The sequence below is a fragment of the Euprymna scolopes genome, chromosome 18 (assembly GCF_053919585.1).
Source record: "Euprymna scolopes isolate OS-2025 chromosome 18, ASM5391958v1, whole genome shotgun sequence".
Lineage (NCBI taxonomy): Eukaryota > Metazoa > Mollusca > Cephalopoda > Sepiida > Sepiolidae > Euprymna > Euprymna scolopes.
In genome coordinates, this window is record NC_136499.1 from 15829941 (window position 1) to 15845596 (window position 15656).

Below are 15656 nucleotides of genomic sequence, written 5' to 3' on the forward strand. Positions count from 1 at the left end.
TATTTTAGGCACTTTGTACATTTTGTGAACATTTTCATCATGAAAAGAGTGATGTAAAATAAATTCCTTCCCTGCTTTTGTGTTGAAAAAAAATTTAAATCAAACATTTTTTAGATAAGTATTTATATTTATACTCGCAGACCGCCCAGCATTGCCCGGTCATAAAATATGCATAAATAATTATATTTTATTTATTGTAGATTTCTTAGTTATTATAAACATAAATACTTTAGGCATTGAATTCCTTTAAAAAAAATGTGAAGTAAATAAAAACAGAAAAAAGTTGAGACATGTGCATGTGAGTATTATGTTCACTTCTTTTAAGTACAAAAAGAAATACTTGAGCTGAGATCGAAACTAAAACCTAAACACAGTGAGTACGATAACCATTAGACCAGATTGACACGATCTTTAAATACATTTAAAAAACCATACGTATTCTTTACATAACGAAGCTATCATGTTTCTTGGCCTGTATGTACTTTTGTAGTTTTGAAATAGTTGAAAATATTTTTAAAAAATACGATAATGTCACTGCCCATGTACCAATTTTTAAAATTTGACCACTTAGCAGCCCAATTTTCTAGATGAACACCAATTAAAATGTTTTCCACTTGTTTGAATATCCTATATACCAAATTTCAAGTCTGTAGATAAAAAATTCGTTGAGTATATAGGTTGAGAAGTGTCCTCTCACACAAACACACATTTTCACTTTTATAGATATATAGATATTTTATGTTGTCCAGATTTCGTATATATTATCATAAAGCTGTGATTTCAACTGTAATTGGGTAGAATCAACTAGAATAAAAAAAAAAACGAAACTAAAACTGTAGCATTCAAAGCTGATGACATTACCACTGCACGAACGTGACGCATATGAACTGAGTAAAAATAAACTAAGATGAATGTACATAATGTGTAACGACTTTTTCAATTTCGACTCCTTAAAAACTATTTTAATTGGCTAAAAATCCATAAAAGAATGGTCCATGAAAATTACACTGGTTTACAAAAATAAATGTTTGGTCTGAGGCAAGAATGGGGATAGTTGTTTTTTGTTAATTTGGGCTGAATTCAAATTTATAAATAGTTTTGCTCTATCATATCTAGTTTTCTGGATTTTAAATAGTCTGATTTTGTATAACCAGAGAATATATGTGAATATTTCAACAGTTGTAGCTGCTTATAACGGATAAATCAGGATAGATAAAGAACACTGATTGAATCAATATATTTAGATGACACAATTACACAATCCATAGTACCACAGACTGTCAAAAGTGTGTTTTCTTAGAAGATCTGGTGTATTTTGCCTCTAGGATGTCACGCAAGGGCATCCAGCAGAAACCTCTCATCATGCCAGGGTTCCATTTGCCTTGATATTTGCTCTCCAACTTGTTGCTGGAATTTTTCCTGTCTTGGTGGAATCTTTTTCCATGCTCATCACTCACTACACCAAGTAGCAGGGTTTACAGCGGATGTGTAGAGCCCAAGACTTGTCCTGATCACCAATTTTACAGTCAAAATACTGAAAGCAGGCAGTTCTAAGGAACAAAGTGATGATTCTTTGCTGTGCAACTGTTGTGAACTCCCCACACACGTAGCAGAAAGAATTGTTGAGGCATCCTCGATGTTTTGACATGCTTGAAGCCATTGGAGAATCTGAAAATATAAAGAAAACTAAATCATATGAAAGGCAATAAAATGTGCATTTGAGCAACCCAAAAGATGTGTAACATGATAGTTGAGGGACACCAGCCTCCTGTGAGACAACCTCTTGCAGTGACTGCCGGAGCACTACTGAAACTGCCATAACCCGTCTTGATATATTACAATATATATATATATATATATATATATATATATATATATATATATATATATATATATATATATATATATATGCATATATATATATACATATATATATATATATATTCTGTAATGCTACCGCTTACATTTAGTGCATAATAACTAAAAAATAAACCAGAGGTATCACAATATTAGTATTAACTCTGAATTCATATAAGCCTTTATATACTGTATGCACAAAATGCACAAATGCACAATATGCACAAAATGCATACTATGCACAGCATACACAAGATGTACAAAATGCACACTACGCACAAAATGCACAGAATGCACACTGTGCACAAATGCACATGGTGCACAAATGCACACGGTGCACAAATGCACAAAAATACACACTATGCATAAAAAGCACACTGTGCACAAATGCACAAAATGCACACAATACACACTATGCACAGCATGCACAAAATACACATTATGCACACGGTGCACAAATGCACACTATGCAAAAATGCACACTATGCACAAATGCACACTATAAATAAAATGCACACTATACATAAAATGCACACTATGCATAAAATGCACACTATACATAAAATGCACACTATGCATAAAATGCACACTATACATAAAATGCACACTATGCATAAAATGCACACTATACATAAAATGCACACTATACATAAAATGCACACTATACATAAAATGCACACTATACATAAAATGCACACTATGCATAAAATGCACACTATGCATGAAATGCACACTATACATAAAATGCACACTATACATAAAAAGCACACTATACATAAAATGCACACTATACATAAAATGCACACTATACATAAAATGCAAACTATACATAAAATGCACACTATGCATAAAATGCACACTATACATAAAATGCACACTATGCATAAAATGCACACTATACATAAAATGCACACTATGCATAAAATGCACACTATACATAAAATACACACTATGCATAAAATGCACACTATACATAAAATGCACACTATGCATAAAATGCACACTATACATAAAATGCACACTATGCATAAAATGCACACTATACATAAAATGCACACTATACATAAAATGCACACTATACATAAAATGCACACTATGCATAAAATGCACACTATGCATGAAATGCACACTATACATAAAATGCACACTATACATAAAAAGCACACTATACATAAAATGCACACTATACATAAAATGCACACTATGCATAAAATGCACACTATACATAAAATGCACACTATACATAAAATGCACACTATAAATAAAATGCACACTATACATAAAATGCACACTATGCATAAAATGCACACTATGCATAAAATGCACACTATACATAAAATGCACACTATACATAAAATGCACACTATGCATGAAATGCACACTATGCATAAAATGCACACTATACATAAAATGCACACTATACATAAAATGCACACTATACATAAAATGCACACTATACATAAAATGCACACTATAAATAAAATGCACACTATACATAAAATGCACACTATACATAAAAAGCACACTATACATAAAATGCACACTATAAATAAAATGCACACTATAAATAAAATGCACACTATACATAAAATGCACACTATACATAAAAAGCACACTATACATAAAATGCACACTATACATAAAATGCACACTATACATAAAATGCACACTATAAATAAAATGCACACTATACATAAAAAGCACACTATAAATAAAATGCACACTATACATAAAATGCACACTATACATAAAATGCACACTATACATAAAAAGCACACTATAAATAAAATGCACACTATACATAAAATGCACACTATACATAAAAAGCACACTATACATAAAATGCACACTATACATAAAATGCACACTATACATAAAATGCACACTATAAATAAAATGCACACTATACATAAAATGCACACTATACATAAAATGCACACTATACATAAAAAGCACACTATAAATAAAATGCACACTATACATAAAAAGCACACTATACATAAAATGCACACTATACATAAAAAGCACACTATACATAAAATGCACACTATAAATAAAATGCACACTATACATAAAATGCACACTATACATAAAATGCACACTATAAATAAAATGCACACTATACATAAAAAGCCCAATATGCATAAAATGCACACTATAAATAAAATGCACACTATACATAAAATGCACACTATACATAAAATGCACACTATACATAAAATGCACACTATGCATAAAATGCACACTATACATAAAAAGCACACTATACATATCTAAAAAACTAGAGGTGATGAGTAAAAACAGATTTCAAATTGTAATTAGGTAAAAACGGATATTTTTATGCTTGCCTCAATTTCTTTGTAAACCAGTGTTATTTTTTTAATTTTTTTTTTTACAAGGAGGTCACCATTTATCAAGACCCGGAAGCCACTCAGGGATAAGGGTTATTGCATGTACAGTATGTTGTACGTTAGTGTTGAGATTTCATGAAGTGTCTACTTAAGGGGGTGGTTCATCAGGAATTTGTTTACGTTGGATTTGAAGACATCCAAGTTGTAGTCAGGTGGGAAACAGGCAGACGGAACAGAGTTCCACTGGCGTGCTGTTCTAAGAAAGAAGCTGTGTTCATGGAATCTACGTTTTGATTTAGGCACAGATAGAGAGTGGGGAAAATTTTTGACAGTGGCTTCAGCTAGACGGGTGTTTTTCGTAAAAGATTGGCGAGGGGGAACCAAAGATTGGAGCTCAGACGAGCACTTGCCATTGAAATAACGCTAAAACAAAGACAGGCTCGCAACGTCTCTTCTGTGGGAGAGAGGTTGCAGGGAAGAGAAAAGGGCATCCCCCACTAAGCCACGAAGTCTATTTTGTACTCTGTCAAGGCAGGATAGGCTGTTTTTAGCAGCTCCTGCCCAGATATGGTAGCAGTATTCCATCCTTGGACGTACTTGGCTTTTATATAGATAGAGAATTGCATCAGTAGTGAGATATCTTCTGGAGCGGTAGAAGGAACCCATCATCTTTCCAGCGACCTTGTTATTTAAAGTCCCTAGCGCTGCTCTGTGACTTTTAGTTTCAGGTGAAATAGAGTTTGAAAATATGGTGACAGACAGACATATTGAGTTTTATGAATTAGATTACATGCATTTATTTCACGTATATAGCAAGTTATTGAAATAGTTTCAATAACTTTATAAGTAACCTTTTTTATCAGTTTGCTCTGGCCTTTATTTACTATAGGATTTAACTCAAACAGAAAATGCGCTTCCTTCATCATTTCCTAAAATTGTAACATTGCCGTCACAAACAAACAAAGGAAATGAAATAAATAAAAATCCAGGTCTGCATTTTTTTTTTAACAACCTTTTTTTTACAGTTACTCTACCGTCTCTTGCCGTCGTTCATTTCGCCCGGTGTACATTTTTCTTCTTCTTCTGACCACATGCTGGCCCATTCTCATCCTTGACTTTACATGTCCATTTTCTTCAACGCTAACTTTCTTTCTCCTCAAGCATGTGGTGAATTTTTCTCCTTTTTTTTCTTCTTGCACACACTTCCTAATTTGCATATGTCTTTTCTCAGCTACTGCTGCTAATCTATTTGCAACCAGCTATCCTTCACTGCTGCTGATGAGTTCCCACGCGCTCATACGCACTATGCGTAGGGGAAAATATGAATAAGTATTTTTCCTTCTTTTTTTAAATTTGTGCATTGCAGTAATTAATTTCATTACATAGAGAAAGAAACAAATAAGACTGTGGAGCTGTGATTATTTTTTGATTGTGAAGATTTTAAAGCATCAAATTTGTTTTTCAATTTGGTACTGTGCTACTGCCTGAGCAGACATGTCACAAAAAAAGAGGATTCTTGTCAGCGTTCGTACTACTTTCTACAGTCCGATTTACTCAATTTGATTCCAAGAACTCGATTCCCCTACCCTTTCGATTTTAGTCTTTTTTATATCGTCTTTCTGGAGGGGCAAATCAATGCATATGTAGCAACTGTTACAAACGGCCAGAACAAATCTTTGGCAAAGACATTCTCATAACAATCATTGGTTTCAATACGCACGCGTATGAAGAACACACAAAAACACAATGTCATAATTTGCCCATCTGCACATATGTGATAAAGGAACTATGTTGCATTTCATGTGCAGTGATACAACAGACAGACTGGAATGTTCTAGAACTCGCCTATATAAGATTTTGTCCACAAAAGTCAAACCAGTCCAGGATGCAGTTTTATGAGTAAACATAATCACTCCACGTCCACGGCACACAAAGCTAGACTCCGTCCTTATGGGACATTAAATCACCTATCATGACTTTGAGCACACCATGCACCTTAAATTCTCACCGTGGAAAGTTACCATACCGAACAAGAATTATTTCTTCTTTTCCACAAATTACTGTTTTCTTAACACACACACACACACACACACACACACACACACACACACACACACATCACGCTTACATAGCTTAATGATTTTCTCCCCTCAGAAAATAACTATGTGTGTCCCTCTGTTCATGAAAATCAGTAATCATAAATTTATGCCTTTTCCACAAGATACTTATTAGCAAAGACTATCTAATGAACACTCATTGCAAAAACCTTAACGTTGGAATGATTGGAATTACTGTTTCTTAAACATAGGTACGTGCAAAATGAATGCCGATGCTCAAAATGTATAGACATGTATAGACATTTTGACCCCTCCCTTTACTTAAAAATTCACCAAAAATCAGGAAATTAACCAATTTTAATGAAATGTTCAGTCTTTATCAAATAATGATTGTGGAATATAATGAATACATTATTTTTATTTACATCTCAGTGGAAATGTATTATTTTGCTTAAACAAAAAATACTTTTACTGAAATTATGGTTTTCAGTAGTAAAAACAAATGCATGGACTTATTTTTGCTTTTTGTATAAAAATAAAGCATCGTAAATTGTAACAATTAAAAAAAATTATTTAATTTTTACAGGAACATTACGAGAAAAGCCCTTAAAGTCCGTATTAATGAATTCAATATAATTTGAAGAAAAATTAATTTCTCGAACTACCAATATTATCATTGAATTAAACATTGTTTATTTAATATTTTCACACAAAAAAAATTATAATTGCAAAAATATTTCTACTTTTTTTTTTAAATTACAGGTTTTGTATAACATTTATATATGTAAGATTCTTAGATTTTCCTTGCTTGCATGAATGTGAAACTTTCGGCATAGCATAATTTTTACCTAATCTTGAACAATAAAAATATAAAATTTTGATTTAAAAACAGGAACATAGAAATATAATTAAATTAAAAAATGGTAAAAATGTCAAGGGGGTTGGTCGATATTCACCGATGCCTGGTATCACAGCTGTGGCGTGAGCATAAATAAATATCTCCCAACCCCTAACAAAAAAAATAAAAATAAAATGCATCAGTAATTAGCATTATTATGAAGACCAGTTTCAACATTTAATATAGAAATTTATTGAATAAAACATCACTTTTTTAGTGTGCTGTGTCGACACATGAGGGAAAATAAGTCATTAAATGATTTACGAGACGTTCATAGTTCTTGAGAATAAATAAGTGTTAGATTTTTATAATCACGTATAGTCATGAGGACTTAATTTCTTACATAGAGTCAGATAGAACTTGAGTAAAAACTGTACCAAAAAAGGAAAGGGGAAAATCTCCTCCAACTGAGACAATCCTGTTTTTTTAGATAAAATATTTCTTTTTTTTTAACAAAAGGAATTAAAAATTTGTTATATTAGTTAGTTCCAGTAGTGTGATAATTTTGCTCCATAAATGTGACTGAGTCAATTGTCCAAGTAGCTATTCTGCTCGGCTCGAAAAACGAGTAATGTTGAGCGGCAAAAAACATATTATTACTTTAGATGAGTCGTGTTTTTTTTTTCTGCACCATATTGCTGGAATGACAGGCTAAGAGAGAAAGAGGCAAAGAGGAAAATATGCATGAAGTCTTGTTAGTGACTTTACGTTGACGGGACAAAGTCGGACGGCGAGTTGCTTACTCGTGGTACTGTATTCTGAACTGGACTAAACGGAACTCTGAATCGACTGATTTGGATTTCGCGTGCAGTGCTTTTTATACGCTTCTGGGTGGCTCCCAGTTAAACTGTTAGAAAAAGATTTAAGAAATGTGTTTTTCAAGCGTTTATTGGACGGAAAGTGGATACCCTGTCATGTGGTATTGCTCTGTCTTACGTCCGCATGAAAGATAAAGTTTACTTTTTATTTCCACAGAAGTTGCGTGAGTGGATATGACAAATGTACGTGTAACTGGAATGTTATTTATTTATTTATTTTAATGTCTGTCACGTAACACTACAAATGATACAACCGTTCAGAATAGGAATGTACGGATGCATGTCTGAGGAAAAAAAGAAAACCAGCACCCCCTATCTCCTTTTAATTACATGGCGTCATTGTCAGACAGCTTTCGTTCGACTGTCTTAGATTTGGGGCTTCCTTATAATCGATGTTTACAAAATTTCCGTTTGTTGCGATTCTGCGAAGGGCTGAACCGGCTGAACCCCTCGATTTTGGGGTTAATTAAGCTAGTTTTTGTACAAACAAGGTGTTTTTGTTTTTTTTAGGTTTTCTTTTTAAATTTAATTCAATATCTTAGGACTTTACTTTACTAATTATTTTTGAAATAGACCCAAAAAACTAAAATTTATCTTTCAAAGGATTTTTACAATGAATTTATTTAATTTTCAAAATTTCGCTGAATTGGTTAGCTTACAGTAAAATATTTTTCGTAACTTTTTTTTTCACCTGTACAAATATTTTTTTCCATTAGGAAATTAACTTTAATCTCTAATCTTTCAACTACAATCAAAAGTAGTCGGAAACCTACAAAAAAATATGATAAACCGGCTTTTAAATTATGTCCACCTATCTTTATTCGGCCATTTTTGTCCGTACCTGTGTAAAATAAATGTTGTTATTTCATCCTAATACAGTGATCTCGAGTTCTTTGTTATTTTTCCAAAGTTATTTACATCTTTTTATTTTATATGGGTGTGGCTGTGATTCGGTGGAAGCCTTCTGTAATTCGGAGATCTGGTTAAATTTACCTTTAATGGTCCCGGTGATATTCTACTACTTTCGACTTCTAGAGATTCTTTCACCTGCAACCTTGGTCTTAAAAATCGATAGATCCCGATTATGAATTAGTGAACACCGACTCCACACCCCATATCCCATAACTGATGACTCCGTCGTAAATAACCTACACATATTGCGCTAAAAGATATCACATCGATTTCTGTTGTACAATTGGATAGCATAATCGTTATTAACTTGAAGTGGTTGAAAGATGCACTTAACTGAATACGCTCATTTTCAAAACATTGGGAGTCCTAAAAGGAGTAATAATATTATTACACGGATTAAATTTGAACAAAAATCTAGAAAAGAAAGAAACAATAATAAATACGAAAATAAAGCTAAATGCTAATAAACTATATGGAATACAACTTCTTTATTGTGGGGACTTTTACTTTATTACACCGGTCAAGTGGCGGTGTTGAGTGAAAGCATGTGGACTAAAGAAATGTCATTTACCTTATTTTTTTAAATAATTTTCTATTTATATTAGTATGTGTGAATTTTATAGCCATTATTTTGGTATCCGACATTTCCTCCAGCAACTTTCTTCAGCTGAAAAAAGAAGGGAAATCTAGTAAGTATTATGTTCCTGTATTTTTATTTTTTTTAGATGAAATTGTATTATTTGAATTGCTATTCTCATCTTGGTTGTGTTAGTCACAAAGTTTCAGCCGATGTAACTCCCAAACCTTTTTCCAACTTTATGTGGAATTCAGGAACGTTTCAAATTAAGCCCTTTATTTAATTTACAAGGTTAGATTTTTCGCTACTTATGCAGTTTACAGACCATGCTATTTTTATTTATTTATTTAGGTACTTGTGCAGTTTAATCAAGACCTTAAAAAATGAAAATTATCGAAAAAAAAGTTTAAATTGTATGTATCCGTTAGGGAATGTAGTTCTCCGAAAAAAAAAAATCATGGTTTGTATTACTGTACACATAGATTCGAAAAAGTTGTCAAAAAGCAAATATATAACAAATAAATGTTATCAAAGGCAAGATAAGGTACTTTTCTACCAAACTGGATATATTTTTCGTGTTTTTATTCATTGTAACATGTTTATTCAGCTCGAAAAACGTACATTGTTTACCGATGTATTGGAAAATTCAAAATGGCGCCCGACTCTCTCTTTAACACGGTAAGTTCGGGAAAAGGTGTTATAAATAATAAACTAGACTAAATACTATTAAAAAAACTACTGAATATATGTCAACCTATGTCACGGTAATATATATTGAGCGAGTTTCTAACAGTATTTTGTCTAGTTTTATATTTATAGCACCTTTCCCAAACTTACCGTGTTAAAAAGAGAGTCGGGCGCCATTTTATAATTTTCCAATACATCGGTAAACAGTGTTTTTCGAGCTGAATAAACATGTTACATTAAATAAAAACACTGAAAACATATCCAGTTAGGTAGAAAAGTAACTTATCTTGCCTTTGAGAACTGGTCGCGGTAAGAGTTCCCTGCCGAACACCCTAAAAAAACAATGACTTCTCCCCACGCATGCGCAAAGGACATATTTTAGTTGCCATAGTAACAAAACGATCCTGAATTTTTATCGACTTTGTTTTACTGTTTATGAATATTGAAATAAAAGACATTAATCACTTTTATCGACTTTTTAAAACTTTTTTTTTTTTACTTTTTAATAGCATTTTCTTTTTAAATGACAACGTTAATGTTTATGAATATTGAAATAAAATACATTACTACACATTTATTAATTAAGTAGTATTTTTCAATTCAAGTTTCACGATATCTTTTTTCTTAAATTGTTAGGTGGGCACACAGAATAGTGACAAAACACCTTCCTTCCCCTTGTGGTTTCAAATAATAACGTTATTATTTCAGCACGGTAACATAAGTGCATAAGTATCCCCTAAAAGCTTTGGTAGTTGTGCATCTGTTACCGCGCTGAAATAATATTTAGAAAGCCATTCTTAACAATTCTGTACTTTTGCCTAACAATTTAATAAACAAAAATATTGTAAAAATCGAATTTAACTTGAAAGTACTATTTAAAAAGTAGCACGGTAAGATAGATGCATAAGTAGGTGTGTCAGAATTTTGGAAATGTTGCCATTTTTTTTTTTTTTTTTTTTTTTTTACATAATGAATTGAATTTTACGAGTTAACTTTTTTCAATTTTTTCCCCTTAAAAAATCTATCAAAATTTTCCTATTGGTTCAATTTTTACGATATTTTCAGGTTCAATGTGAAGTTTTATGCTCTTTCCAATAATCCGAAGATAATATTCTAGACAAGCGTTTTTTTGTTTTTTTTTTAATCCCCCCCCCCATTTTGAAATGTCTATTAAAATGAAAATAATTAATTTTCTCATCTCAAATTTATATATCACAAATCGAAGATAAAAGATCAATAAATAAAATAAGCTAATTTAAAACGACAAAAGAACAGTTATTTGCAAATTTACCTTAAAACCTTTTCTTTTTTTTTTTTTTAAACCACGTTGAATTTTTAAAAAAAATTTTATTTATTTTTTTTTTGATATTAAAAAAAAAAATTCACTCCATAAAGAAGAAATAAAATATATTAAATCAAAAACTCATGTATTTCTTTGAGAGAAGAAGAAAAAAATAAAAAAATTGAAAATTTGCGTTGAATGTGTTTTTTTTTTTAATTTTTTTTTTTTTTAAGACAAAAACTGATAAGTAAAATGTGATCATTTTTCAAGTACGATGACCCATATTTTTCACGCACAAGGCTTGACGGCTCACGCATATGTATTGCTTTTACATTTTATAGTCCTTTTCACACAGATCAGGCTGTCTGAAGATATTGGTTTCCTGAGATGAAATGCACCTAACATTTATGCTTTTTGTTTTTCTACTTTTTTTTGCAAAATTTAATTTTGTTATGCAAAACCCAAAACAAAAACAACCCAGCTTTTCCCCCTTCCTCTCTCCCTTTCTCTTTCTCCCCTTTCTGACTGCTCCTTTTCCCTTTCACATTGTAAAACTCATTCATGTTCAGCAGGGAACAAAAACAATAAAATCCACTATAAAATAACCAAACCAAACAATTGGAGATACAAAAACCTTGAAGACAAAAAACCTTCTACAAAATAACTTGATGCAACATGAATACTATTTCCAAAATAACTGGATTCAGCATTAAATAATCCGAAAAAGGTTGATATACCCTAAAACAAACCAAGGTCAAATATGACTCTGACAAGTGTTTCTTGGGAACGAACTGGATTTGAATGGTTATGCCTTCATTCCATGCCTTTATATTGCAACTAGGGTTCTACAAGTCTAATTATATTTTTTATTTTTATCTGTAACAAAGTCATGCAAATGTATGCAAATGACCAAACCATGGCGCAAGTGTGATATCATAGCAAGACCGAAGGAAGAGAAAGGAAAGAAAAGCTGAGAGGAGAAAAAGGGTGTCGACATGGCAGAATGTTTTGAGAGCAGGATGAGAACTTTTAGAGAAGATGCAGGATTCATTTATCTTCCAAACTTTTAACAAGATTTTGGGATAACTGTGTTGTCAATGGCTTAGAAAATACATGTCAGGCAACTTGGTGTGGAAATTTTTTTTTTTTTTTTTTATTGAAATAAAAAGTTTAAATTATCTTTGTTTCTAAATTCTTTAGATGAGGATTAGTAATGTGCATTATTTAGACTGTTCTACAACATTTCAACCGATTTTAGCATCTGCCCTTCAAATGTATCTTGTTGACCTTGGGGAATCTTTTTGTCAAACTCTGGAATCTGCATGCAAGGCCTGTGACATAACAAAGTACAATGTAAAATTAAGTTCTAAGTAACATTCTTTTGGGGATTAAATATTCAATCCTCTGTATGGGTAATATGAGAAATATAACTGCGAATTAAGATTTCTACCTATTCATGGTTGATGGAACAAGAACATGCTACTTCTGTGTATAAAATAAAAGGGCTGGATTTGTAGTTCCCTGCAGATTCCAGAGTTCAACAAAATATGCCTGAAAAAGGTTGGATGTTACATCGGTCAAAACATTATGCAAATGACACTCAGGATGAGAACAGTAGTCTAAATAATCGAAACAATACAAGTTCTATTTTTCTGCTTGTATTATTTACTGAGAAATAATTTCAATAATCTTTTCTTTCTTTCATCTTTTATTAGGTAAAGATCTAAACCAAAAGTGACTCCCCCCCCCCACCACCATCACCAAAAATGGAAATTATAGCAAAATTGAAAACAAAGGCGTCAAACATAACCGCCCACCATATTACCGTTGTTCTTCTTCTCTTTCTGATTGTTTACCTCTTCCGTGCGGATGACATCTATCATCTTCATCCGGTCTGGAGAAAGAGGGTTGATTCGCACCTGTATGCTGATGGCAAGAACCCAATGGCCAGTGAGGCACTTCCATCCCCCATCATCACAGATTTGGACAGCGATGGAACCAATGAGATTATTCTGATCACAAACGATCTGAAATTGAGTATTTTAACTTTACCCGAAGTCGACAATCGCGATGAGGAGGACAAAATTCTTCCCCACGTCATTGTGAAACATAAAGCCTTGTTGTCGTCAACTGTTAAGGAGACAGGGTGGCCAGTTGCCATGGCAACAGGGTACACGATTCCATACAAATCTATGGTACAGATAAGAAAACAGGTATTTATATATAAAAAAAGGCATGATTTATTTCACATATATGTCTATATATGTATGTCCGTATCTTGACGCCAGAAAAAATAATTCTTTTTATGATAAAAATAGAAATTAATAATACTAGACAATTTTTTTTTTATTTTACTAATGTTTTGCAGTTGAATTTGAAATTAATACTGGACAATTATTTACAAATTTTTACAAAAAATTAGTAATTGATAATACTAGGCAATTATTTAGTAATTTTTACAAAAATCTTATATTAATAATATATTGCCTAATAATAATATTAATAATATATTGCCTAATAATAATAATATATTAATATTAATAATATATTGGCTAATAATAATATTAATAATATATTGGCTAATAATATTAATAATATATTAATATTAATAATATATTGGCTAATAATAATATTAATATATTTGCTAATAATAATAATATTAATAATATATTAATATGTTAATAATATATTTGCTAATAATAATAATATTAATAATATATTAATATGTTAATAATATATTTGCTAATAATAATAATATTAATAATATATTAATATGTTAATAATATATTTGCTAATAATAATAATATTAATAATATATTAATATGTTAATGATATATTTGCTAATAATAATATTAATAATATATTAATATGTTAATAATATATTGGCTAATTATAATATTCATAATATGTTAATAATAATAATATATTGGCTAATAATAATATTCATAATATGTTAATAATAATAATATATTGGCTAATAATGATATTCATAATATGTTAATAATATTAATATATTGGCTAATAATAATATTCATAATATGTTAATAATATTAATAATATATTGGCTAATAATAATATTAATAATATGTCAATAATATTAATAATATATTGGCTAATAATAATATTCATATGTTAATAATATTAATAATATATTGGCTAATAATAACATTCATAATATGTTAATAATAATAATATATTGGCTAATAATAATATTAATAATATGTCAATAATATTATTAATATATTGGCTCATAATAATAATATTAATAATATGTCAATAATATTATTAACATATTGGCTAGTAATAATATTAATAATATATTGGCTAATAATAATATTAATAATATATTGGCTAGTAAAAATTTGCTAAAACCAAATCAAATTTGTTTCACAGGTCCAAATCCTCTTAACTATCAAGTTTCAAGTCTGTAGATCAAAGATTGGTAGAATTGTTTGGTAGAAACCATTCAGCACACAGACAAACAAACGAGGTCACTTGTTTATATATAAATAGATAAATGAGGTTGGCTAAGATATTTCTGTGAATAAAGAATCAAAGTAATATATATATATATGGCAAAATGACTGCACACGTTTTTTTATGTCCAAGAAAGTTTTTTTTTGGGGGGGGGGTAGGGGGGTAGGGGGGTCGAGAGTTAAAAAAAAATTTTTTTTTTTTTTTTTTACATAGGTATAACCACTTATCAAGGCCCAGAGGCCACTCGAGGATAAGGGTTAAGAGTGTACAGTAGTCAATTGGACAATATAGTAATTGTTAGTAATGGAAATTCAGTAAATTTGTTAACTTAAGTGGAACGGCTCATCAAGAACTTGTTTACGTTGGACTTGAAGACAACCATATTGTACCTATTTACTATGCCTCCCCACGGGACAGAGTTAGACACCAGGGTCGTTTTTTAACATGGAGAAAAGGTACAAAAATAAAAAATTGTCTCAGGTGTGAAGGATTGATCCTCCACCGAAAGAGAACAAGAAATGGAAGTGCAGCATCTGAAGAACAGATACTACACTTTGATCTTGACCAATCAGCTGGAAAGCAGGAAGACAGAAGACAATTCCACAGATGTGCAGTTCTAAGAAAGAAGCTTTGTTCATGGAATCTACGTTTAGGTTTAGGCACAGATAAAGAATGGGGATAATTATTGATAGTGTTTTCAGCTAGACGAGTGTTTCTTGTGAAAGTTTGGCGAGGGGGGG

General features: G+C 31.1%; 1 protein-coding gene and 1 long non-coding RNA gene across 2 annotated transcripts in view; one reads left to right on the top strand and one right to left on the bottom strand.

The window, feature by feature from the left end:
- Window positions 1-287: 287 nt before the first annotated feature.
- On the bottom strand, window positions 288-9336 carry LOC145297502 (uncharacterized). The gene is made up of 2 exons (XR_013870254.1): window positions 8975-9336; window positions 288-1668 (listed from the first exon to the last, which is right to left on the bottom strand). It is a non-coding gene; the product is annotated as an uncharacterized LOC145297502 (long non-coding RNA).
- Window positions 9337-9406: 70 nt separating this feature from the next.
- LOC145297503 (uncharacterized) overlaps window positions 9407-15656 on the top strand; it is an 87270-nt gene continuing 81020 nt past the window's right edge. Inside the window, exons 1-2 of the mRNA XM_080143399.1 lie at window positions 9407-9582; window positions 13155-13652. Coding sequence (XP_079999525.1) covers window positions 13206-13652 — 447 coding nt within the window. The 5' untranslated portion in view covers window positions 9407-9582; window positions 13155-13205. The remainder of the gene's footprint in view (window positions 9583-13154; window positions 13653-15656) is intronic.